This window comes from Sparus aurata, chromosome 17, assembly GCF_900880675.1.
Source record: "Sparus aurata chromosome 17, fSpaAur1.1, whole genome shotgun sequence".
Taxonomy (NCBI): domain Eukaryota; kingdom Metazoa; phylum Chordata; class Actinopteri; order Spariformes; family Sparidae; genus Sparus; species Sparus aurata.
The window spans coordinates 28487202-28514507 of record NC_044203.1 but is presented as its reverse complement, the minus strand read 5'-3'; the positions used below and the strand labels follow the sequence as shown (position 1 = coordinate 28514507).

Below are 27306 nucleotides of genomic sequence, written 5' to 3'. Positions count from 1 at the left end.
GGACGACAAATGAAGCTGAAAGCTTTTCTTTTCATTCTCATCTCTTGGAGTTGGGCTCGTGGTAGAGGTATTTAAATTGCAGCCTTGGCTGGTTTACTGTCATCTGGAGATTTGTCAACAATAAATGTTTTGCATACTATTTCCATTTTTTCCTTGGAGAATTCACAATGCCATGACCTCAGCTCTGCATAATACCGGAAACTACGCAAGATACAGCAAACGTGTTTTTACCTATCAACAGCTTTGAGACCAGAGATACTACGTATGTGTTATGTTAAAAGTAAACTATGCAGGAATATATGGACTCAAACTGAAGTAATCTGTCTTCTCTTTATGTTTTTTTTTAAAGACCCTGCTCCCTGTCTGTCTTATTTTCTCATTATTTTGTTGTTTGGGATAGAGCTGCACAATATGGTATTGATGGCTCGCCAAACAAAAGTGTTATTTTTTTTTCCGCGCCTGGTAATCAAACTCGACAATCGACTTGTCCTTCTCCAGAATTTCTCACTCCACCTTTGAATGGTGTGTTTATAAAACAGCAACTGACAGGCAAGCTCTAACATGTTGCTACAGCCTTCACAAAATCAAAAGTACGGTTGAGGATGCCCCTCATGACACATTGAGGACATATTTGAGACATTATGCAGCTGATAATAAAGATATTGAAGTAAACACACAAATAAAGTAATCAGTCGCACAGATAGGCAGGTTTTTTATTCCCCTTGAAGAAAATCCCCTACTCTCTTAAGAAATAACTCAATTTTGTGAATTGTTGAGTTATTAGAAACTTTATAAACCTTTTGAAACGCTGGCCTCAACAAATTCTTAACTATTTAGGACTCCTTGATAATTTGCTAATTTTATACATGACTTGTATGAGATCTTTGTGCAGAAAACATTATGTTTCCCAGCGATGTACGTGTTTATTTGCATATATAGAGAGAAAGAGAAATATCTGATCACATGTTGTCTCTTGAGATGTGACCACTCAGGATGGATTGTTATATCAGGTCTGAAGTGTTTTCCTCTGCATTTCCTACAAATGTTGGCTGCTAAATCTTAAACAGACGTTAGAATTTTGCCATCTGGGTGGTGCTAGTGCTCACCGAAGTGTGGCATGTCACAACTGATTGCCCTGTCAGTGTTGCGTGGGCATATATTCCGTGTGCTTTTCCACTGTTGTCTTTTATAAAATGCGGAAACAGAAGGGAACACTTCCAGTTAGGCAGAGTCACACAAATACTGTTGAGGCTTAAATAAACAAATTCCCTCATTATTTGTCTCCCTCCATGGCACTGCATTTCATCTTTTCTTTCCATTTTCCCAGGGTTCCACCTGATCCCTCGGCTATCGGGCATTGTGCCAGAGAGCTGCCTGTTGATTGTGGTGGGCCTGATGGTGGGGGGGCTCATCAAACTGGCTGGAGAAGAAGTCCCCCCGGTGCTGGATTCCCAATTTTTCTTCCTCTGCCTGCTGCCTCCCATCATCCTGGATGCTGGCTACTTCCTGCCCATTCGTCCGTTCATGGAGAACCTGGGCACGATCTTGATATTTGCTGTTATTGGTACCCTGTGGAATGCCTTCTTCATCGGGGGCCTGCTGTACGCTGTGTGTCAGATCCAGCCAGCCAATCCATCCAACCTCCACCAGCTGGAGCTGCTGCCTTGCCTGCTGTTCGGCTCCATCGTATCGGCCGTGGATCCTGTTGCTGTCCTGGCTGTCTTTGAGGAGATCCACATAAATGAACTTTTGCACATCCTGGTGTTTGGTGAATCACTGCTCAACGATGCTGTCACTGTGGTGAGACTTTCATGCGTAAATTTCTTGTGACAGAATGCATTTATTGTTTTACCGGTGCTCCAATCAGGGAGACTAGTTGAGATAAGATTAGTCTGCTCTCGGTTAAGTATACATATGATATGTGAGCCCTTGGTTGTAGCTCCTGTATCCTCATTACAGCTGTAACTGAGTACCTCTGATTGTACCTCTGATGTCCAAAAAAATAACAACACTGTTTCTTTTCTTGGTAATAATATAAAAGTATGTTGTTCAATTCATATCTAAACAGAGTATTTTAAACCATTTCAATACACTGGTATCAGCTGTGTTTTTGCCTCCTCTCACTCACTCAAACTGCTGTCTTCTCAATACACATTTCATTCACTCCATTTGGTGTTACAGCTCATTAAAGATGGTAGTCGCAGAGCGTCTGCAACTGGTTTTGGTTGACAAAGAAAACGGTAGGAGTGCTGTTTGACAATACATAACATTTGAGGGAAATAGACAAAAAAAGGCAAAGGATACAAGCATGCCTTTATGAAAGTGATGCTACAGTGCAGTGCTAACGAAAAGTGCTAACAACAAATTTAGCAAATCACTGAAAGTACCGACATGCTGACCTTTTTATAAAGAGTTTCGACATGATGGTGACAGCTCATTTCAACATCCGTGACATATTGATGCAAGATGACTCAGTTAAGATGTTGATCAGTGAGTTGTCCTGTTGTTGTCACTTGTGATTCTTAAAGCTAAGCTAATCCTCCTCAGAGCTATCAGGCCTCAGGAATCTCAGACATATTTTCAGTTGATAGGAACAGCTTCGATTATGGTCAGAAGTAAATTAGGTTATATGCTGTTGTGCTTATTATTTTAATGAAACACAATGTCAATGTGTCAGTTTTAGCTGCAGCATCAAACATTGTATCAAATATCTATATTTTTCAAGGTATTGTATCAAAGTCAGATATTAAAGTATTGTGACAACACTAGTATGGAGGACATTTTGACACAATTTTAACATTTTGTGTTGGCTCAGCAGGCTGTGTAGCACCTAAAAACTGACACTGGTGGTTGCCATCAGATCAGATTGTGTATTGGATTAAATAAAAAACTGTGAATTCTGCTTCCGTTAGCCTTGAAACTACAGCTTAAGCTGTCAACACGCAGCCAGTGATCCACTGACTAGCCTGTCACCACACAACAGCCCTCAGCTCACACTACAGCACACCAGCTGTTAGCTGGCCTGTTCCCAAACAGTATCATCAACGGTATAATGTTACCTTTAATTCTGGAATTATAGCTACCTGAGGCACCAACTTCAGTCTGAACAATGAGTGTTTTTGACATCAGATAACATTTGCCTATATTAATAGTCTGCTCAATATTTTCTTAAATCCTCCCCAGTGTATTCCTCACATACTCTACCTGCTCAGTCACTGAGCACCATTGTCTCTAGGTCACATGTTGATCAACAAGTTTGGCTTCAGTGCACACTTAAACAAGCCGGACGGCTGCCAGCATTAAGTAGAAGCTCTACTGAGAGCCGGAGCAGAGCTCATCAGTCTTGAACAATTGGCAGTCTGCAAGATTAGCCAGCCAGGCATTACAAGAGGCTTTATGTAACACTTAGTATTTAAATATTTTGTCTTTTTATTGTTCAATCTTTTTCATTCCCCTCTCTCTCCCCCTTCTCCCTCTCCCAGGTGTTGTACCACCTGTTTGAGGAGTTTTCAGAGGTTGGCACAGTGACGGTGTTGGATTGTGTCCTGGGAATCATCTCCTTCCTGGTAGTTGCGTGTGGTGGCGTTCTGGTTGGAGCTATCTATGGGATCCTGGCTGCCTTCACCTCACGCTTCACCTCCCACACCCGTGTTATCGAGCCGCTTTTTGTCTTTGTGTACAGCTACATGGCATACCTGTCAGCTGAGATGTTCCACCTCTCTGGCATCATGGCGTAAGTGGTTATATAGAGAGAAAGAAACATAACAATGAGATAATACACAAAAGGGAATTTTTTTAGTTGCCATCATTGCTTCCCATGGTTCCATAGTTCAAGGAACTATTTGGTCGAAATGTTCTATAAGCAATGATGGAAGAACTGTACTTGAGGGCAGTTTTAATGTGCTGTTTTCTGCTACGTTTTACTTCCACTCCACTACATTTTGGAGGCAAATATTGTACTGTACTGATTACATTTATTTTATAATTTTAGTTATTTTGCAGATTACATGCTACATCAGACCAAAAATCTTTTTATTTTACTGACAATCAAATAGAAAACTTTTTACTGTACGACACAGGCTGTAAGATTATTGGACAATGCAAACAAACCTGATAAACATCAGTGTGTTCACATTGTCACTGTTAGAATGTAAGGTTTGCATTTATCTCTGCTTCACTGAGCTACTAGTGTGGCTGTAGACTCAAAGTCTTGTTAAATCAGGTTTACTTCTTTTTAAACATCTATAACACAATGATAAATACATTTAGTATACATATGTACTAAGCTGTATCAAAACAAATAGATACACTACATGTGTGTATGAACTGGTATATCTAATATATATAGTTTTCTTTCCCATATGTTTGCATTCACTAGATGTCTTTAAAACATGTTAGAACAATGACAGCATGTAAGCATGCATCATCATTCATCGAGACTGCCAGTGATGGTGCCGCTGTGTGAGCTTCTTCATACAGGTTCAGCATTTACAGTATAAATTGAATACCCAGTGTGTTATGTCTGCTCTCCAGTGTCTGTGAAATACTCCAGCTGTTGCAGGGACATCCCTGTTGTATCACATGTTTTTTAATATATGGAACTTCCCCCCGTGATTCGATCTCAAGTTCTATATACAACCCTGCGACTGCAGGAAAAATCTATTACTGTCATTCCCCAATGACAGTAAGTCAACTATACATCTCTGTATAACCAGTTTAAACTGACCTTGCGACACCACAAACAAACCAGTATTTATTGGCATCCCAACATTCCTTGAGGGGTAATTTCTCATCAGCTCCTCCAGTACGTATCAATCCATTTTCTCTTTAAGGGGCTGGGAGTTATTGATGTTGCAGACAGGAGGAGATGATATACAGAGTCTCTCCTCTGAATCAAGGCCAGAGGATGTGTAACTTCAAGGACAATCTCTCAGGAAGCCTGTGGCTGTCTTCTTGCACCTCACATCAAAAACTCGATTTGTTGAGGTGTTTTCTCCCCACATTATCTGTTTATAAGGAAGAAGTGAAACAGCTTACTGGTGTGAATTCCTTTCATTGTTTCCCTAAGGCCTTCAGAGCCAAACCAGAACAGACACTGAGGAGGAATGGAGGTGAATGCCGAGCAGCTGCTGTGGCTAATTGGTCACATGGATGTCTTTCAGTTCTGACCTCCACATGATTGACATAGAAACATTGCATGACACCAGAATGGAATGGAGAAGTGGTCACAGGACAGGGATGGACATCATGTTACTACAGGGCTCCATTAGTGGAAAACTGTGATGCAACTGTTGCTGACAACTCAAGACAAACCACCGCTTCTGACTTTATCATGTCATTTATAGATCAAACTTACCAGGCTTCATTTTAATCATATGTTCAACAATATTACATTTATTATATAGTATTAGGGCCTAAGCAGGGAAACCTGCAAGGTCCCTATTGTTTTTCAAGTGACTGCTTTTTTTGTCTCAAATGATCGTTTTTTTCACTGCCTGAACATACCGCAAAACTCACCAAACTTGGAATATACGTCACACCTGCTGAAAAATGTGATAATCTTTTCCTACCAGAGGGCAGTTCTGCCTTGCTAATGGATACAAACCCCTGTTTCAGAGTCTCTAGGGTCACACAGTGTAGTCTTCTAATTTGTTCCTTATGCAGCTTGCAGGGAGTTCTTCTGACTTGAGCGTACAGTACTTAATACCGGCAGGAGCAGGCCACCAAATTATAAAAGAACAACTTCCTCAACGGAAGGTGTTGCATGAACAAGCCCCGACAGCAGCATGCCCCGACACGTGTGAACTGCGAGGACCCGTTCATCACTGCTTGCAGCTTTAAATAAATTACATTTATCACCCTACATGTATATATCTTTAAACTGAAATGATTTCCTCCTCTCCTTCCAGGTTGATTGCATGTGGGGCGGTGATGCGACCCTATGTAGAGGCCAACATATCCCACAAGTCCCACACCACCATCAAGTACTTCCTGAAAATGTGGAGTAGTGTCAGCGAGACACTAATCTTCATCTTTCTGGGTGTGGCGACGGTTGACGGCAAACACGACTGGAACTGGACCTTCGTCACTGTCACTGTCATTCTGTGTCTGGTGGCCCGGGTCATAGGTCAGCTCCACTTCAGTATTTTACAAATAAATGTCATGGTATACAGGGGAAACAGCTTGAATTTTTAGGGGGTTCATTCTTGAAAGATCTCTTTGATAATGTGATCTGCTTTCTTTGATAAACCTCTACATGAGACAGTCACTTCAAATTTGCAAATGCAAATCAACAAGTGCAAAAATGAAACGCTTTACTCATTCAAAGGTGGTAAATGTATTATAGTTTACTTTGAAGTGAACAAGAAAGATTTGTGTAAAAAGAGGGAAACAGGAACGCTGACTGGAGTCAGTGTTGCCATCTTGTCTCACCACACAGCATTCAGAGGAAGTGCCACCGAGGATTTCCATGTCGACTTCAGACTGTCACAAGTCCTTCTGTTGATGATTTGTCATGCTAGAGTTATTAGTGTTGCTGGAGAGAGAAAGTGAAAGAATGATGAGGTCTGTTCAGCCGTGACATACTGAGTTACCGTCTTGATTTAGCATCTTTAGTCTCAGTGGCTGATGAGGTTTTGAACAAACTCTCCAAATGGGATGTCCGTGACTGCATTGTTGCCATCAATAATCATGCAGGTTGTTCAGCAGTTAAAGCACTATTCCGGTGTTTTCGCAGGTTGAAAGTCTTTTACTATAAAATCACATATCTTCTCCAGTACGGCTTACTGATTTTAAAGCATAATTAAGTGTTTTGAGCTGTGTTTCAGGCAGAAAGACATTATAGGACAGAAAGTAATATTATTTCAACGTTCATAGGCTTTCATTTTATTGTCGAGCACTGATGTCTGAAACAGAATTGAAAGAATGCTATTTGACCAATGTCTGTAATGCTCACACAAAGCTACAAAGACTCTCTGCGTTGTCCTTTCCCAGGTGTGGTAGGTCTGACCTACATGATCAACAAGTTCCGCATTGTCAAACTGACAACCAAGGACCAGTTCATTATCGCCTACGGTGGCCTGCGAGGTGCCATCGCCTTCTCCCTTGGCTTCCTGTTGAAAAAGGAACTCTTCCCCCTGAGAGAGATGTTCCTCACCGCCATCATCACCGTCATCTTCTTCACGGTCTTCGTTCAGGTACAAGTACCAAGTTTATCATGTTTTGGTCTAAATGGAAAACTTGTCGCTCAGCCTGGTTTGCTTTGTTGTGGCCTCCTACAAACCTTATTATGGGATGTTATTTTTACAATTATCAATGCGCGACATCAGTTTTTGTTAAATTGAACGCACAGTCTGTAGCTAGGAAGATATAGCAGCAGGCAACTAATGGAAAACCAAAAAATAATTTGGTTTTCTCTGGTTTGAGCATTGTTTGGGTTAGTGTAAGCACACAAATCAACAGAATATATCATAAAGGTACCAGCAGTTGAGGAAGAAAATCCTTTCATCAAATGTGAGACATATGCAGAAAGAATTTGAAACGTTCATTTAGAGACACAATTATTCTGAGTTCCAAGATAACATGCAAAAATTGTACATGAAGGTGTGATAAAGACTAACAGGCTGCGATTATACAGTCCTGTCAGATAAACCCATCTCATAGAGGAACTGTAGGAAGATTCTTGGATGGGAACTGGGCCTAGAATGGAAGCAGCTAAAATAAAACCCTGAAGACATGTTCTCTTCTCCTCAGGCAAGATTAGAAACATGTTTTATTCATGCTGTGGATTCAGCACTAGCAGTCGGATGCGGAGACAGATGCAGACAGGGCAGAGGCCACTTTCACCTGTAGCGTTGAGTTGGATAAAAATATGACTCGTGAACAAGAGTGGGATTGAGTGTGAGTTATAGTAGATGACATTCTTTTCTTGTTTTGCCTTTCACCTGATTGGATCATCCTAAATTAACAGCATTAAGATCTGGGTTTTCTGTCAATGCTTTTAGGCTGATTGGCTGGTTGAATGAATGTCTGGTTAGGTGTCATCGCTTACTGCAACTATTATTAGTATAATTAGGGCCCGAGCAGGGAAACCTGCGAGGTCCCTATTGTTTTTCGGATGACGACTTTTTTGTCCCAAATCATTGCATTTTTTCACTGCATGAACATACCCCAAACTCACCAAACTTGGAATATAGGTCCCACTTGCCGAAAATGGTTTATAATTTATTATCGTTGTGAATTTCCACCACTAGGCGGCGCTGCAATCAAGGAAAGTGCATTTTGGCTTATAACTGCCATATGGTTTATCGCCCATTCAAAAACCTTATATACATGGGTTTACTGAATTGTGCCAAATCTCATAATATAGGCCGCCTACTGTTTTTTTTTTTTTTTTTTTTATCGCAAATTGGCCAAATGTTGCAAACCTACTTTTTCGAACTCCTCCCAGGCAATTTTACCGATTTGCACGAAACTTTGCACACAGCATCTGTGGACCCTTCTGACAAAAATTTATCAAAAGAATTTTGATATTTCAAACAATACTCAAGTTATTAAATGACAACTTTCTACAGTTTTTGCTCAAAACAGGAAGTGTTGCATGTCGGTTGGTTGGATTAACACCAAACTTGCTAGAATTATTGCCAGTGCCCTCCTGACGATAGCTGACAAAAGGTGTTACCAGGGGACTCTATAGCGCCCCCTGGAATCTTAAAAATCCAAGCCCTGCCTCCTACATGCACATACATGAATGACATTCGGTATGCATATGTATCATGACCAGACGCACAAAAAACATTGAGGTACCAAACTGTCAGTCCAACACGAAGTGGGCCATTTTGATTAAAAGTTCCTGTTTCACCCTCCATTTCCGTGCCTTCTACAAACTCCTCTTACAAATTTAACACCACAGACTTCCAATTCACTCAGTATCATCCTCAAACAATGAAGATGAAAAGTTATCATAAGCTTTTGCCTACGTCAAACATGATGGGTGTCATGGTGTGATCCATTTTCATGCTTCGCCATAAAGCATCAAGTCCTTATAACTTCAACATACAATTTCCCATGTACACCAAATTCATCACACATGTAAACGATGTCGCCCTGAATACCTCCACCACCGTCATAGTCACAGCACCACATGTTGGACACAGGATATTACATTTAACCCTTTCCTGCACTGTCTGAAACACGGACAATTAGGAGATGCGTACGCAATAATCCGGCAGTGGGGCCGGGTACGCAGCATGCCCCGACATGCGTGGACTGTGAGGGCCCATTCATCGCTGCTTGCTGCTTCAATTATTATTATTATTAAAGTACGCCCATTGAACGTGATAAACTTAACTTTGCATTGACATATTAGCCTTCAGTTTCTGACTGTGTTAGCATGCTGGTGAGCCTTGACTTCTTTCTCAAGCTCCCGCTGCAGACCTTCAGCCTGCTGTCTCACAGTGATGACTTCCAATTCATACCCTTGGCTGATCCTGTTCAGTTTGTCTTGAAGAAGGTTGTTCTTCTGCTGCTCCACCTGAAGCTCAGCAGCAACCTTCTCCTGGCTGGATGTTTGTGCCATTTCCAGCTCCTTGTGTTGTTGTTGAGGGATCTTTCTTTGCTGGGATTCCTTTTGAAGCTTGTGTTGGAGTCTCAACCTGCTGTCTGACTTCAATGACATCAGTCTCATACCTAAAATAAGAATAGATAAGATAAGATAAGATTAGTTTAAGGGTAAACATATTCACAGTAACTGTCATATTATGTGCAATATGTGCAATATATAATAATTACCTGAGTCTGATCTCATTGTGGGAGACACTGATCTTATCCAGTCCTTTCTGAAGAAGATTGTTCTTGTCCTTCTTCGCCTGGAGGTCAGCTTGATACTTCTCCTTGGTGATTAAATGGGCAACCTTCAGCTCCTCGTAACCTTTATGAAGATCCTTCTTCTTCTTCTGCCTGGTGTTGTCCCTCACCTGAGTAGCTATCTTTGCGTTGCTGAGAGTTACATCATCGCTGTACTTTCTCAGCCGCTCCAGCTCTCTGGTGGTCTCTTTCACATTTTGATTTGTGGTCTCTTTCCCCCTGTTGATGTACATTTCCTTCAGGGTTTTCTGCTTCCTCAGCTGCTCTCTGGTGTCTTTGAGCTCTTGGATAAGTCTCTCCCAAGACATGTCTGTGGGGCACTCGCTAGAGTACTCCATTTCGTTCGACTGGTATATTCTGTCTCAGAAAAATGCTGTCTCTGATAAACAGATATCGTCACGTTGTTCCTTACTTTTCTTTCTCACGTTAACACGGCTGTGTCTGCGTTCGATGAAAAATCGGATTCAAGAAATGTTGTCCTGTGAACCTGCCTTTATATAGGCCTGGAATGGAATGCTTTAATTATTTGTATTGATTATTATTAATTTGTTTTTTGTGACCTTTTTTTGTATTTTTCAACAGTATCTTTTGCAGAGATACATCAACAAATAGCTACTGTCAGCATCATAACATATACACATAACATATGTCAGGGTAATAAACAAACCAGAAAAAATAAATACACCTCCTAATAAATCATACTATAACATTTAAATCCATTAAATGATAAACATATCTCTGGTCTTCATTTCTAAAAGAGACTTTATATTCCCCCACGGTAAAATGATGGTTCTGTAAATTGAAATGATTAGCCCTAAGGGGGGGTTCATGTGGGATGACCTTTAAATATCAGTGTTTTCTGGTAAAAGAATGAATACAGTCATTGGATATCATTGTGTAGTTTTTTGTGTACTTTAATTGAAATAAGAATTAGGTGGTAGTAGTGTAGGTTCCTCTGTATGCGTGTCTGGTGGCACTGGGTGTGATTAACGAGCAGAAACCATCAGTCATCCACTTCAGACTATTACAGTGAGCCAGATGGCTGTCTTAATCTTTTTAAGAAGCAGAATGATAAGCTTGAGTTATAAGGTGCAGATAGGCATGAGCACACACACACACACACACACACACACACACACACACACACACACACACACACACACACACACACTCACACACACAGCACTGCTTGTAATGTAACAGTAGCCAAACATCAGACTGATGTTTGATTTTGCATTCCTGGAGTCATTCTGTTGTGGCAGTGTATTTATTTTCTTAGTCCTGTTAATAACTAACCAGAAATACACCAGTATGAGTTTGAGACACACTGTCTGCTATTTGAAATAAAAATCTCAACACGAAAAAGAGAGTGTGTTGTTTGCTTATTAACATGAGATGAGTGTTAACAAACACCTCAATCCCTGGTTTACAGCCATATTCACAGGAACAAACACGATGTGCACACACAATTAAAGTAGTTAGTAGCTGATGTTGGACCATGTACTTATCAGTTGTGTTTATGATCACATTTCACCTGAGAATACAATAGTGATAGTTCTAGCAGTTCAGTGTTGAAGCCCTAAACAGCAAGTTCAAGCGCATTCACATTGTTTAATGTCACTCTCTTGAGATCACGGATTAATTGTCCTGTTTTCTCTGAAAAAAAGATTTGCTATTCTGTAACAATGACATAAATAAAAACTTGAGAAAACTTGTTATCACGGGACAACGGAGGGAATGATATATCTGACCCATGACCGTTAAAGGCTTCTGTAGTTCAGGGTTTATCTTAAGTTCAATACGTTGTTGCAAGAAACATCTCCTTGTCTTATTAGCCCCTTACCCACTTGTATACTGCAAAGCATATCTGCTCAGGGAACAATGGAAACACATTATGATGTTGTTTTTGTATTGCTGATAATAAGATAATGAGACATCACAATCATGTATCATCACCAGCTACAGTTGTTTGCAAAAAGCTTCTTACATGTGTGTATTTGATTAGTATTTCAAATTTGAATTTGCACTTACTGGTTCACTAACAAAACCAAACAGTCGGTCTATGAAACAAACATTTTATTTGCAAAATACAGTGATACAGTGAGAATGTTGTTCCTACTGGTCACAGTGAATATTGGGCTGAATTTATTGTTGCAAGAAACATCTCTTTCCCTAACCTGCCCCTGACCCACTTGTTTACTGCAGAGAATGTCTGTCCAGGGAATAATGCAATGGATGTTGATTTTTACAGGTGAGATATGTTCCGTATTTTCACCCTATAAAGTAGCTGAGAGATTAACAGCTACATTGACAACAGGGTTGTTGTGTGAAGACCTGCTGTGTTTGTTAATCAGCAATTGCAAAACGTGGAAAATGTGCCAGATAGTGAGAAGTGACACAACTGGGATCAGAATATGGACGGGCCTGGGGTTGTTCATTACTCTGATTAATGGATCAGGGTTAGGGTTAACATCCAACCATCTCATTTCACTCTCACATAGATTCTGTGATTCTTTAGGTCAGGAGGAGTTACAATGAATAATCTTGTGTTCTGCTCATTGTCCCTGCAGGGTATGACCATCAAACCCCTGGTGGAGCTGCTGGCAGTGAAGAAGAAACAGGAGGCCAAGCGCTCCATTAATGAAGAAATCCACACACAGGTACATCTTTTCCCCTTCAACCAGCCTTAACCTTCATGGTCAGAATCTGATGATTTTTTCATTCACATTAATGACCCAGAGCCTTTTGGTGCGCAGGCTGATAAATGAAGTGTTGAAAAGACTTCTTCTGTATAAATTTGATACGTGCAAAAAGACACTGATAACATCCTCAGTTTCCTCTTTTACCGACCTACTTTATTGAGCTCTAGCAATGCATTCTCACTTCCTGTCTTTTTTTGTTCATTCACATTAGAGCTGCAGCAGCTATTGAGTTAAACACCAACTATACTCATTTTATCAGTTTGGGTCAAAAAAGTCAAAATTCTCTGATTCCAGCTTCTCTTATTTGAAATGTGATTAATCCAAATGTGACACTTGTTTCCAGTAATAAAGCCTCTGAAGCCATTTAGTTTATTAAATTTTGATTGCTGCTTCCACCTACTGGCTGTGTGGTGGCACTACATCTCATATGTTGTACTGCACTGTGCACTGGGGCAGCCCTGGGAATGTCAGCCTAAAGATTATAAAGTGACTCACAGACACAGCTTCGTGAATCCACCACTTCTGGTAAGACATGAAGTGGGTGACCACCATGGCCCACAATCCCTGAGTGTTGCAAAGCTTTTAATACAGCTCAGAGAAGCACACACACACTCACACTGACACTCACAGTCACTCACAGCTCTCTCTGGGGCTCTTTGCAGTAAGTCACCAGTGCTTGAGGCTAGAAGAGCTGGCTGTCTTAATGGCTCTCTGTATTTGTCATTTTGAACGGCAGTTACATGACAGTGAAATGTCAGTTGTAGGCCCTCCATGCTACACACTTACAGAACACATGTACAAATATTTAATCACCTGCTGCAGTGTTGGTACTGACGATGGAATCACGATGTAGGTGATAATACTGTACTACTTCATCCTGTTGAATTGCACAACAATCTTGTGTGGATCATGATATTTGTGCAACTGCAAAGGTAAACATAGCTGTAATATGAAGGCTGCAATTCCTGATTATTTTCATTGTTGATTATTGTGCCGATAAATTATTGAAGTTTTCTAAAATGTCAAAAAATTGTGAGAAATGCTCATTAGAGCTTACCAGGGCCTGAAAGTGACATCTTCAAATCGATTAAAAAATATTATGAAAATAATTCTTTTCTGTCATAGCTGACACATAAAAGCAACAGATTCTTCCATTTTAGAAGCTGAAATGTTTGACAGTGCTGCTTAAGATAATGACCGAAACCATTAATTGATTATTAGAATAGTTGGTGAGTAATTTTCTCTCGATCAACTAACCAAATAAATAACTAAACCTTGCAGATCAGAAAAGTTAGATATTGTTTCATGTTTTCATTTACTGGCATAATTCTGTATTTGTTAAATGAGGTATTTGGTTTTACATAATTTAACATGGAATGGTGACAAAAAAACATTGAGGCCAAGCTTCTTTACACACATAAAGCAGCATAAATCACAAACAAACATACAGTAAAGTGGTGAAAAAGAAGAAAACATCTTTGACCTAGTATTAGTTTAACCAGAAGAGAATGTATTATAATGTATCTCTGTGTTCTCACCCTTCATCTTCATACATTAACGCTGCAGAGAAACATTTCATTCTGTTGCCTATCCTTTTTAAATGAGACTTTTTCACCCCCACCCCCGCAGCGCTGGGCAGTCGTTATATAAATCAGTCTCTTCTGACAAAGCAGAAGTACATTTTGCGGCTCTGCTTAATGACGTGTTCCCATAGCAACGCTGCCTGTCAGCCCGTCAGAACACCAGGGCGACCTGCGGCCGGCTGCAGTCTGAACAACAATTCCGTCTGTACATTTTCTCTGGCTCTCTGTGTCGGCGTGCTGCCACCGCTAATAAACGCTGTCCAATCAATCACCTGGCTGCCGCTGGTTTTCTCTCATGAATCTCATTTTAAAGCCCGTCACCTGCTGTTGTTGACAATGATGTTGGCAGACTTACCTGGTAGTGGGTTTCGACCGGGAGGAATGGTGACTGTGGCGAAGCAAAAGGGATAAAAGGCAGCTGAGGAACATCTGTGCTACCATATGATCACTGCTATTGATCATAAATAATAGGTTATACACAGGAATGTCACATTCTGCCTGAAAGTGGTATATTATACATATAAACATTGGGGAAAAGGCATGTTTTCAATTAAATAGCACCAAATGATGTTGATTTTGTTCATAGACAATTTAATATCTTTCTCAGAGAAGGCGGAGGGTCAGATTAAGAGTCTGTTTCTGGAGTTTGTCTTTTAGTCAGTTTCCTTTGAAAAAGCTGATTTACTCTCTTTTTGTCTCCAGTTCCTCGACCACCTACTGACTGGCATTGAAGACATTTGTGGACACTATGGACATCACCACTGGAAGGACAAGTATGGACTTAACAGTTTTCTGACATTAAGATTTGTAGTGATCAGAGAATATACGAAGTCCAAATTAAGAAAAGCAAGTGAATCTTTGACAGAAACTGTTATCATGAAAAGAAAAAAGTAATTTTCTTTTTTATTTAGAACATACATTAACAGTGGCTGTAAATGTGGAATCACTGGTGTCGGTGATTAATTTCCACATTTGACCTCTTTTCTGTCAGCACTCTCACATCCCTCTCTGCCCTGCTCTTAACCCCGTGTCTGTCGTTTGTGCTTGCTCCATGTTTTCATCCGTCACTCCTCTCCTCCCCTCCAGGCTGAACCGCTTCAACAAGAAGTATGTGAAGAAGTGCCTGATTGCAGGTGAACGCTCCAAGGAGCCACAGCTCATCGCCTTCTATCACAAGTTGGAGATGAAACAGGCCATTGAGCTGGTGGAGAGTGGAGGGGGAGTCAAGATGCCTTCTGCCATGCCTTCCACTGTTTCCATGCAGTAAGTACTGAATACAAAACTGTTCAAATGTTAGACCTTACACCTGCAATAACGAACACTGACATTTCATTACCTTTAAAGTTTTTAAGGCAAATTTAATGGCTTATTTGTGCACATCCAGCAGTTACAGAGCAACATCGTCGTTCATTTAAAGTCATGTTTCCTGCTACTTGCTTGAGAGTAACTCAACAACATTATAATAATATCTAAGATATAATATCTGTTTAAGCTCTTGTTTTAGTCTCTATCAGCTCCTAAAGGAATCATAATTTTTTTGGCGCCGCCAACTGCTCCACCGTTTCAGTTCAATGAGCTTTTTCATGGAAACAGCTGCTTGCTATGGCCAAAAACAATACTTTGAAAGCAGCTAGACTGACATAAAGGAGTTCCCCGGAAAAACAACGGGCTGGAGTTTGTTATACTCATTACAGTCGAGGGAATCTGCAGATTTGTGTGATAATTCTCTACGGATTCTAACGACAAGCAAAATCCTTTCAGAGTGTCATTTGTGATGTGTAAATGTGTAAAATACTGATTGTAGCTGAGTTGTAAATGTTTTATGCAGTCAAAGATGTAAATGAAACAGGAAGTAACAGTTTATATTTTGTTTCACATTAACTTCACTTCACTACACAAAGTCAATCTATTCATCTTTAATATGATGACAGCTTTTTTATTTATAGTCAACTAGACTTAAAATCTATCTGTAGGGAAGATAGCACAACATTGCAGACTTCATCCAGAGATATCATTGGTTGGATTTCGATATGATCTCAACGTTGCTTTGAAAGTAGAGCGACCAGCTGATGACTGGAAGTTGCTGGTTCTTTGAAGAGCACGGATGTGTTCATGTGTGAACTGTTTTGTGGCTCCATTACATAAACAGCCGAGTCATCACCACCTCATCCGTCATGTTCCATCCACCATGTGGCAAAAGTGTGTAATTCTCGTTTCCCAGAATGTTTGTATGGTGTTGTGTTTGCAACTTATCACAGTAGTTTTTTTTTTTTTCTTCGGAAGGCCTTATTAATATTACGTCACTCTTTACAAAATGTAAGTAAAAGATAAGAACAGAATCAGCTACTGTAAGCTCTAACATTCCCAGCTTACTTATTTTTCATGCTATCTCTGCTAAAATCTTTGTCCACTCACAGCAGCTATATCTGACGGCCCACACTATTGGAGACACGCTGTCAGTATTCTGATTGTTCGATACCAGGAGGAAACAATAAAAGGAAATGAGATTTCAATGGTTTACTTATTATCAGAACAGATTGTTATGTGTTTGACAAAAGCATACATGACAGAGTTATAATTTGAGTTCTAGTCTGACCTTTTTCTCCTGCATCTTTCCCAGAAACATCCAGCCCAAGAAGCCTCCGCTTGCCAAGCCTGTGGAGAGAGCTCTGCCCCAGCTGCCCAAAGGCCGAGAGGAGGAGATCAGGAAGATCCTCAGGAGTAACCTCCAGAGGACCCGACAGAGGGTAACACTGCTATATGATTAAAAAAAGAGATAATTGCTTGTGTAGTTGTTATTCGTATTCGCCAAGTAAATTGTCTTATGTAAGCAGGAGTTCAGAGCTTATGATTCATATTGATTTGCACCGATAAACAAAGTAGAACCTCTGTAACAATCAATAGACTTTAGTCTAACATGGCAGAGTTAAATCTGTAGCTCTCTACTCGTACATAAGTTAATACTGACTTTAATTTGTAGTGACACAGAAAAACACTTCTCATTGATTTTACGAGGTAATTATTCCTTGTGGAGTCAATGAGCAACAACACCGCTGCACAACTCCGGCTTCTGTCTCTTGTTGTTTTCATTGTTACTTCTGCAGATTTTAGAGATGAACAAAAACAAACGCTGCCGAAACTTTCCTTTTATAGACTCTGTTTGATGAATAATTGAATTGTCTCCTTAAACTGCATTTTTTATGTGTCTTCTCTTTCTCAGCTGCGCTCCTACAACCGACACACTCTGGTGGCTGATCCGTACGAGGACGGCCTCGGTGATCTCCTCATCAAGAAGCAAAAGATGATTGAGCTGGAGAAAAAGGTATGATTGTCAGCCTCAGTGGCTCCTTTAAACACACCACATAGTCCAACTTTTGCCCTTTTTCTGAAAAAGACAGTAATCTCACCAATCCTTTGACATGGATAACGAAAATGAATATTAATAAGTGCACTTATTAAGTACACCTATTTACATGCAATAGTGAATACTCTAATTAATGTGCATCAGTGAGAGGTCTCACTCCTCACTACTTCTATCATCAGCTCCGGGAAAAAAAAACCGATGTGTTTGAGAATTGAATTGATTAAAACTGTGTAGCATCTATTAACATAATGTATTCTGATGATACTTTTCTTGATGATACTTGTGTCTGTCTTTCATTTCTTCAACCAACTTCTTGAAAAGGTCAGTGTTGCAAAACTTGCACAGTCTTCCATAATGTTTAAAAATAGGTCCAGAAATATGCCTTTCTTCTGGGCACGCATCTCTTTTCCCAGCCTTGCAAATAGTTGACTTAGTTGGTTTGTGTATAGCGTATCCATGGCAACACACAGAGCTGTAAACAGGCAGTAGGCTCTGTGTCTGCAGTTAAAACCCCAAATTAGAGACATTTTGAACAATATGTTGTGATCGGAAAAAGCTGCAGTCCAATAATCCAAACTGAATATGCTGGTTTACATGACTCATATCAAATTATTAATATTGTCATGAATATTATCATAGATATTGTCTTAGATCAACAATCCTTGTCTGCTGTGTTGCATGTTATTGATACTTGGTCAGATCAGGATAGAACAAAACACATTTTGTTGATTAGTCAGCGCTGAATAAGACATTCTGTGATACCACAGCAGTGTGCCACAGAGACTGTTATGCAATCTAGTATATAACAAGAGTAGAAGTTATATTTCAGGAGGCGGCTGGTGATAAATCCAGAGAGCAACAGTCGACTCCAAAGAATCAACAGATGAAGAGCAGCACTTCTCATTTTGCACCGGGCCAGCAGCAGTTAAATGAGTCAGCCGAAATTATGATTTGTGTTCTTATTAGAGTCCACCTTCAGTCTCCTAAATTAATTTTCTCGACACAAATGGGCGGCTGATTTATTCGCACGGTTGAGTGGCGCTACTACTAACTTCCATTTCATCAGCCTGTAATTACATAATCAGAAGAGACTGTTGTTTTGGGTAAATCGAATGTGCTGGAAGCCACTGTGGACCCTTAAGATTTGTGCCGAGACTAACAGAGCAACACATCATTTTAATGAAGTTCTCTAAGATACTGATCAATGGTGAATTACTGACTTATTGTAGTGTGGCTGCAGTACTCATTCTCAGCAATTAAAGAAGCAGTGTTTGTATTTCTTGTTGTTTTATCTTTTAAAGTGAATGATTACAAAAGTTGCATCACATAACTCACATTTTGATGACCTGCCGAGGCTAAATCATCCCATAAATAAACAATATCCCTGTGTTTTCCAGATAAAAGACATGAATAACTACCTGACGGTGCCTGCTGCTCCTCCCGATTCCCCGACCATGTGTCGAGCCAGACTGGCCTCAGGTAAACACATTCATCTCAGCCACAGCCAAATGCAAACACTCGATAGCTACCGCCATTTCACTGAAAGGTACCATGTGAGACACAATAGAAATTCAGCATGTCACTGATGGCGCCCACAGCGATCAGACATTATATGTTGTTGTGCTCACAAGGCTGCTTTCACCAAACAGAAAAGACACTGCTACTGTTCACAGCTGCAGCAGGAGATATTCCCCCACTGATGTAAATAAACCACTGTGTGGTTTCATTTTAGGCAAAGATACTGATTTCAAACCTGCTCAACAGCAGAAAGGGAACACAATCGGTCCAGGTATGTTGTCAGTGTAGAGAAGATTAATTGTTGAGTTGTGATAACCCAGCAGCAATCCTAACATGCATGCGTCGGTTCTGTTGCTTGTTAACATTCATTAATGATTCATCACTAATGAGACGATGTCGTGACGTGATTATCAAAGCCAAGATTTATCACAGCTAAGGAACTGGTTAGTGTTGAGCATGTTGGAAGTTTTAGATAAAAGCAGAGTTATTCCAGCATGTGTTGCATTATAAATATCCATGAATTACTTTGCATTTTTGTCGTTGTGTTGTGAAGTATTTGGAAAGGTCTGAAGCCTGCTGTCATTGAGTTTGTGCAGTACTTTACCTCAATATGTGTTGACCACCCTCTCCCCCCCCGTTGTGCATCTTATGTTCATGCACGCTAATGGAATGGCAGAATGATACTCGATCCCCTTTTAAAGCAAATGTCCTGACTTTGTGCAATTGTCGTGCCTGCAGACCCCCAAGCCTACCACACGAAGTCCGTGTCAGACAGTGTGCCGGCGATCCAGGTGGACCTGGCCTCTCCTCAGTCACCAGACTCCGTCAACATGATGGATGAGTTCAGACGGGCCGGCCAGCAGCAACAACAGCAGGAGGACCAGGGCCTGACGATGAGACCTCCCTCGCGGCCAGGCGAGGCTGGCGGAGCCAGAGATCCGCAGAAGCTGACGAGATGCCTGAGCGATCCCGGTCCCAGCGCAGACGAGGAAGAGGATGAACCCTTCCTGCCTTGATACGGCAGACTGGATGTGGAGGGGTCAGACAGAATACTCTAACTCTAAATAATGTCTTTGGTTCAGAAACCAAACAAGCCAAAACTGCTAATGCTGTACAAACCTGAGAGAGGAAGCGAAAGGAGATTGAGAAGAAAAAAAAGAGCCTTTAATTTGTTATTATCATTGCTCCTTTTTCTTTTAAAGACAGCATTGGAACAGCATTCACTGCTATCTGAGAGATAATGGAGTAAATGATTGATATTCTGAGACATTCAGGAAAGAACTATGCATTACCAAAGGTATGAACTGTTTTAGTGTCATTTTTACTTTAGTGTCGGTTTTATTTCTTAATGATTGCATACGTAATTGTTGGTTTTATGTTTGATCGTGATTCACGATCTTTTCTGTCTTGAGACATCCTGGGCATCTAGTCCCAAATGTAATCAACAAATCAAACTCCTTCAATCCACTTTTCACGCGTAAACATTGCACTTAAGGTAAAGGCATTCGATTTAATCCAAAATCTCACTTAAACCCTTCTCATTCTGTCACTTGAAGTTGCTGGAGATTCAAACATTAAGAGTGTAGCTAGTTTAAAATATTTGGCCTTATTTTATGTCGAGCCTTGTTGTTCACTTGGTGATGTTTTATCTTTGTCTTTAAGAAAACATATTTTGAAGTGGAAACAGACAACCTTTTAGCCACTTGTTCCCAACTTCCTCGCAGTTGCTGGTTCCTTTCCAGACCAAAACAACGGTAACAATTCAGATCTCAAGGCAGAGAAAAACTCCTCTTGCATTGATAAGTAAGCATTATTTTATTACTCACTGATGTGGTTGAAAGTACGCCAGCTGAATGTCTGTTTTGATCCCTCTCATGTAGGGCTGCAACGATTAGTCGACGCATCATATTTGCTATTGTTATGATTATTATTATTATAATCTTTTTTTTTCCTAAAGAGCTGGAGCAAATCGCTTTAGCACCGCTACTAGAATGTGTACCACAGTGTAGCATAGAAGCAGCAGCAGCAGCAACAGATGAAGAATATGAATGATGGCGGAACATGTTTAGGAGAGCAGGAAAGCGAGACCAAAAACATCAAAAGTGTGGGAACATTTTGAAAATAAAACTGCGAAACGTGACGTGCAAACTTTGCTAACACAGCTGTCATTTCATGGCAGCACTACAGCCATGCATGAGCACCTGAAACGTTAGCACCCTGGAGCTAAGTTATGGTATGTACGCCAGGCGGGTTAGTTCACGAGCTGAACTGATGAAAGTTATTTGTCTTAGTTATCAGTGAGTTATAGCCTTCGCCAATCTGTTTTGTAGTGGTTTGGAGGATATCGTCGCTGTCGGGCGGAAACTTCCTATCTTCAATATATGGTATTGAATTTACGTGTGACTCTGTTGTAGCCTACAGACCTACAAGCAAATCAAACCGAAATGGATCCACATTTTTTTTAGACATATTCATCCATCAGTGTGCAACGTAAAAGTGATTTAATAAAATTCATAGTTATTAAAAATTCAACAGATCTGGAATGACAACAAGTTTGGTTGTTGTGAACCCATGCTCCCCCATGTATCATTAGACAAGAGGCCGGCTGGAGACGAGCTCTTTGAATACAGTCATTGGCTAATAATGTGTACAGACGTGAAGGGTGGCCAGTAAAATCGATTAGGAAAAAATAAGTCAAATTTGCAAATAAGAGGTTTCTGTCTGACAGCAACGATATCAGTAATAATTCATGTGTAGGATATTAAATCAGTCCAAAACAGTAATAATATAAATAGGATAAAACACTAAATAGCAAACCTCCGCTTAATGCAATGATATATAACATAATAATAATTAATTTGTAATAATTTAATTTAAGATATGTCATCAATTAAAAACTGTAATAATTAGTATTAATTATTTCAATTCATATATTAAAAATCCAGTTGTGTTTCAAAATATTATGTTTTCAAATACATGTTTCATGGGTTTTTAATTTGCTCTGAGAATATGTCGAAACAGATGCTGCCAAAATAATCGTGACTCACCAACTCATCGAAAAAATCATCGATAGATTAGTCGACAACCGAAATAATCGTTTGTCCCAGCCCTGCTCTCAAGTCATCTGAGTGAACACCCGTCGCTTTCTGTCACTCTCCCTCTTCGCCTTCTTTGCCTCCTCCATCAGCAGGGTAGAGTTACACAGTTACTCACATTGTTCCACCGTTACCCGGGGTTAGCTACTGATAGCTTCCAAGGAAAACAAATCCTCTGGCAGATGGCAGGAGCAGAGAATAGCAGTGCAAAACAAGGGTTATAGGGAACCAGTTTAAACAGGGGTGGTGACACCGTTACACTGTGCAATCAATACTTTAATGAGGACGAGTTGGAGCGAAGAAAGTTGTCTGTTTCCATTTTCATTTCAGGGGTACTAACGTATGTTTGCAATCAGTTTGTTTCCAGTTGTTTGATGACGTTTTTAGTCACCGTGCAGTAGAACCACATTTCTTTATTGCCGTGCTTTCAGGCCCACAGACTTGTCGGAAGGCTGTGGAGGGGTTTATGTGAAATTCCTCGCTGGCGTTCGAAGATGTTTTGACCTACAAATGCAGAGAAAAGCTGAGTGTTGGGGGGAGCAGAGATGTTTTGATGTCAGTGATCTTTTTTTTTTTTTCTTCTTTTCCCCACCGGGGTCCTCTGAAGCTGAATCACATGTTGTCCCATTTCTGTGTAGATGTTTTCTATTTTACCTCAATTTTTAGAAGCCACTTTAAAACTCAATCAAGTAGGGGTCGAGCTGTTAGAGTAGATGTATCTCTGTCTCTATATTTATTAATGTAATGAACAAGTGCCAGTCTAACAGTCACCTACTCACTCCTCTGCATGAGCTGATTAGTATATCAACATAATCAAAGCTCAGTATCTTTTACACGCTTGTCTGCGTTCTCCAGTTTTCACCGGCCTGTACAGGAGGCATTTGTGTCTGAGATCACTGTTGAGCTGATCGCCAGACACGACGAGCGGATGTCGGCTTGTACAGGAACCCATCAGCACCTCTTCACCTGGTTGAAATCTAAAGACTGTATGGCACTTCATGGCAAAACAAAAAAAAAAAGAAAAATACAATTCTATGCAGTATAGATGTGTAATATATGTAAATTAAATCATATCCTATATTTATGAATACCCTTTAAAACTGAAGTCTTGTAATCTTGTAAACATGCAACACGTTGAAACAAACAGTCACAGCTACAGTAACGTCAAACACGGGCATTAAGATCAACGGTCACAAAAGGTTTTTTCACGTTTCGGCATGACTGAAGAGTCGTCTGCAGGTTACTACCAAAACGTAGTCGAGTGTTTTGTTGATACTGTGAGTCACTCTCCGCTGTGCTGTTTATGGTTGTACAGTGTTTATGATAGCCGGTGTGAGATATATTGCATGATTAATTTTTTACACATATCCATCAGAACGTCGTCATTAAAAATGCACCTCGTTGTTAGTTACTGAACAGAAGAGCCCACAGGTATTCTCAAGTCTGTCACCACAGTAAGGCTGGTTTGCACCGACAAGGACTCACTTTTAAACTAGACTGAATTTAAGAAAGATTAAATATAAACCTCTTTTTAATCTTCAGTTTGTTTGTTTTCTCTAAACCTTCAATTTAATTGCACCAAAACTTTAAACTCCAATTTAAACTGTGATCCAGGTTTGACTTTTAACATGGCTACTTTTTTCCGTTTACTTGAATAAAATTAATCAACAGATTTAAACCAAATGAGTTTCAGGAAGTGATCTTAGATTAAATCAAGTCTTGTTGGTGCAACCCAGCCAAAGAGTTTAGTTCCCCTCAAAGCAAACTCTAGTATTTAGACACAGTCGTTCATTGAAGTAGGCCGACTGAGTCGCTGTTCTAGTTTTCTGCCTGTTTTTCGAGGTGTTAGTGACCACTGAATCCGTCCCGATCCTCTTACACCTGGAAGACTCACATTACGGCCGAGGAGCGAGCAGAAAGAACCTGGCGGGCTCGCTCAGTTTCCTCAACTCTTCTTCGCTTAAAGTATCTGCAACTGGCTCTTGCAGCAAGAGTACACAAAGAGGGTGTAATAATGTATGTGCGCTCATGTAAATCCTGCTGAATGTACTAATAATAACAGCTGAGAGGTCAAACCGCGCGGCGTCTCATTTCCCCGTCTCGAACCGAAATTGAATTCACTTTCCGAAATGTCGGCGCGTGTGATGGAGTGTCGCAGTGTGCTGAAAATGTCAACGAGGACGGGGTCAAAGAGAGTAAGCTTGTTTTAAAAAAAACAACCCAGAACTGACGAGCCAAATGACATGCGGCACTCCAATCCTCCTTTTATCGTTGCTTAAAGGATTTTTACATGCAGCGTTGAATTTATGAGCTTCGGGAGCGGTTTGTAAACAGCTGCAGACGCCTCGGGAGCTGTTTCTCTCCAGCGGTCGTCTAATGCGGCGCTGCTGTCGGGATTATTTCTGTATTATCTTCCCAGATGCTCTATGATGTGAGATCCATTTAACATATTATTATTTTTTTTTAACATTTTGTTTCCATCTTCACCCTTTAAAACTGGAAGGTTTCTTAACATACTCCCCACTTGTGAATACATGTTGACTGCGTGAATGCAAAGCAGCGGCTCTCAGAGCGAGTCCTCTGCTCAGATGTTGTATTTTTTCATATCAAAGTGTACACAAGATTGTGACAGAGAGAACCCAACACATCCTATTTAATTTCAAAACAATCCTTCAACCTAAAGACATCCCTCATTATTCCAAAGAAAAAGAAAAACACTATTTTCATACTTTTTTTTTTTTCCCTTTAACATACCAAATGCGTCTCTTTGGGCAAACATTCTCGTGCTCCTTAGAGAAAGAGAGATGTTTGGTGCAGAGGTCTGAAGCCATACAGCCTACAGAAGAACCCGTTGTATTGTATTTGTACATTATAATGTCATGTACGCTTCACTGTTTTTGCCTTGTTTTTCTGCTCGACGCACAAAGCAAACAAGCCTCCTATTACATGTCTTCAGATTGAGCGCTCGCTGCCCTTGATGTGGAAAAAAAAAAATGTAAAAAAAAAAATCACACTGGATGTTTTTTCCTGCAGCGCCGACTCGTTTGAAGTCGTGGCAGTCGCTTTCGTTGAATGTGTCGGACTGAATCACGATGTCAACACTGTTGCCTCACCAGCAGATCACAACAGCTTTATGTGTGTTTGGTTTTTTTTTTCATTTGCATCTGTTTTTCTTTATAAAATGTATCTGCTTTATTGTTAAAAAAAAAGAAAGAAAACATTTGTTTTTCGTGGCTTTGCGGGGAAATCTAAGTCCCCTGCTTTTATTGTCAAAGTGCTTTATCTGGAATCATGTGCTTTACAGAAGTTTTTAAGGCTTTTACTCTGGGATTTTTTTTTTCTTCTTCTTCTTCTTCTTCTTCCTCCATCTCATGTTTACCTTTTAAACTGCACTCCAGAGTCTATTTGTCACACAAACTTTTAAACTGTGGAGTTGAGGGTGGAGCGGAAAGAGGCTGAATTTACAGCTCCACTCAGAGCAGTGTGTAAACCTTCCTGCTCAGATTCAGTGCTCCTGATGTTCAGTTGCTGCACTGGGGGAAAAAGTAAAGATGAGGGCATGAATTACAATCCACTCCTTATTTGCATGTTTTCGTGTTTTTGTTTTTCCTGGCTTCTAGTCAGCCATTCGTCTCCGTTCCTTCACTGGAGCGAACATCAGGTCGACTTTCAGGTCTGTCACATTTTCAGATTCATCATATCAACGTATATTTTAACGTCTTGTCTTAAAACGATATAAACACACTCGGTTCAAGTCTTCTCAGTACATAATTCCCCCTCTGTGTTACTGTCCCACCACCGCAGCTCAGCAAGGAAACACTGCCTGGCAAAATCTCAACATATGTACAAAAAGATGACTGCTGAAGCCTCGTATTCACTTTCTGGAACGATTTACTGTTTAAAAAGTACACGTGCACCTATTCTTTAAATCTGCAACAATAGAATCAATAGATGTTAATGGTTGCTGGACTTTGCAGTGTGCTTTGAACAACTGATACCGCTAATTTGGTTCCTATACGGGCTGAAATATGTTAGAAAACACCGGGTGTGTTCCTTTAAGTGCAGCAGCCGAGCAGTTCAAGGCTTAGATTGCAGATGAACATGAGTCAAACACTGTCCAATTAGCGAGGCCAGTAATCACACAGTGACGCACACGCACACGCGTCATCAACATTGACCCCGGCGGTGTCATGAGGACCGTTTTCCCACCCTCGTTTACCTCATCGTTCTGCAGTCCGGCTCCTCTCGCACTCCACCACACCGAGCACTTTTTAACGAAGCTGTGTTTTATCTCGACGTTAGAGAGAGCAATAAGTGGCTTTAATGTAGTGTGCGCGTTGTGTTGGGTCATCAGGTGATACATCATCGGGGGAGAGGAATGTTCTCTGTGATGGGCCTTTATAAACAGAGATTGGTTTAGTGTTTTCAGCCCTGAAGCATTTTGTAACGCTACGACTTGATGAAAGATTTTATTTCCCTTTTTTGTTCACACTGTTGTTTATCTTCATGCCTTTTGTTGAATTCATGTGTCAGTCGATTGAAATTTTGCAATAATTAAAGAGGTTTTATTTTATTTTGTACACACGAACGGGGGAATATGTACGACAAAAAGGAAAAAGATTTAGAAAAAAATGTGTTAGAGATTTATTATATTATGTAAGAATCAGAATCTGAAAGTGTGCACTTTCTTCTTGATTAATCTTTAGCTTTCAGCATTCCATTCCTGTAACGACCAGTGAGACTAACAGCCGGAAGTGAAACTACGTCAGATACTATATACCAAATTAAAGTTCTACTTTATAGCAACACTGTGTCTGTGTCTCATGATTTCTCTACAGCTTTTGTTTTTGTTTGATGTTTGGAAATATTTAGATACTTGAATTAAACAGGCACTATGTTGTTTTGAAATATTTATCTTTTCCATAACTGAATAAACAAGCTGTCCGCAGGGAAAAATACGGTTCCCAGGACGCTGTTTGATGCCAGAAAAGGTGGCAGGGTCCGCCACATATAAACAAAGTGAAACAGCATGAAACTGTGTTGTCAGTTTGTTTATTCAGTTTAATCCATCCTGAAAGAGAAGAGTTTTTTTATTTAATTGGTCTATCAGTGAAGATCTTTCTCTTCTACTTAAAATGTCTTCCTCCAAACTACGTCGTGCTCCTTTAAGTAGAGGAAGC

The 27306-nt window shown here is 40.3% G+C and overlaps 1 protein-coding gene across 2 annotated transcripts in view; it reads left to right on the top strand.

The window, feature by feature from the left end:
- The window catches only part of slc9a1a (solute carrier family 9 member A1a), a 40171-nt gene extending 13239 nt beyond the window's left edge, over positions 1-26932 (top strand). Inside the window, exons 2-13 of one of the 2 annotated variants that reach the window (XM_030393936.1) lie at positions 1328-1800; positions 3483-3733; positions 5910-6127; positions 6994-7196; positions 12435-12524; positions 14852-14922; positions 15236-15412; positions 16770-16896; positions 17370-17471; positions 18911-18992; positions 19246-19302; positions 19770-26932. In XM_030393936.1, the coding sequence (XP_030249796.1) occupies positions 1328-1800; positions 3483-3733; positions 5910-6127; positions 6994-7196; positions 12435-12524; positions 14852-14922; positions 15236-15412; positions 16770-16896; positions 17370-17471; positions 18911-18992; positions 19246-19302; positions 19770-20047 (2129 nt within the window). In that variant the 3' untranslated portion in view covers positions 20048-26932. The remainder of the gene's footprint in view (positions 1-1327; positions 1801-3482; positions 3734-5909; positions 6128-6993; positions 7197-12434; positions 12525-14851; positions 14923-15235; positions 15413-16769; positions 16897-17369; positions 17472-18910; positions 18993-19245; positions 19303-19769) is intronic. The other variant, XM_030393937.1, reaches the window with a different exon arrangement.
- Positions 26933-27306: the final 374 nt, after the last annotated feature.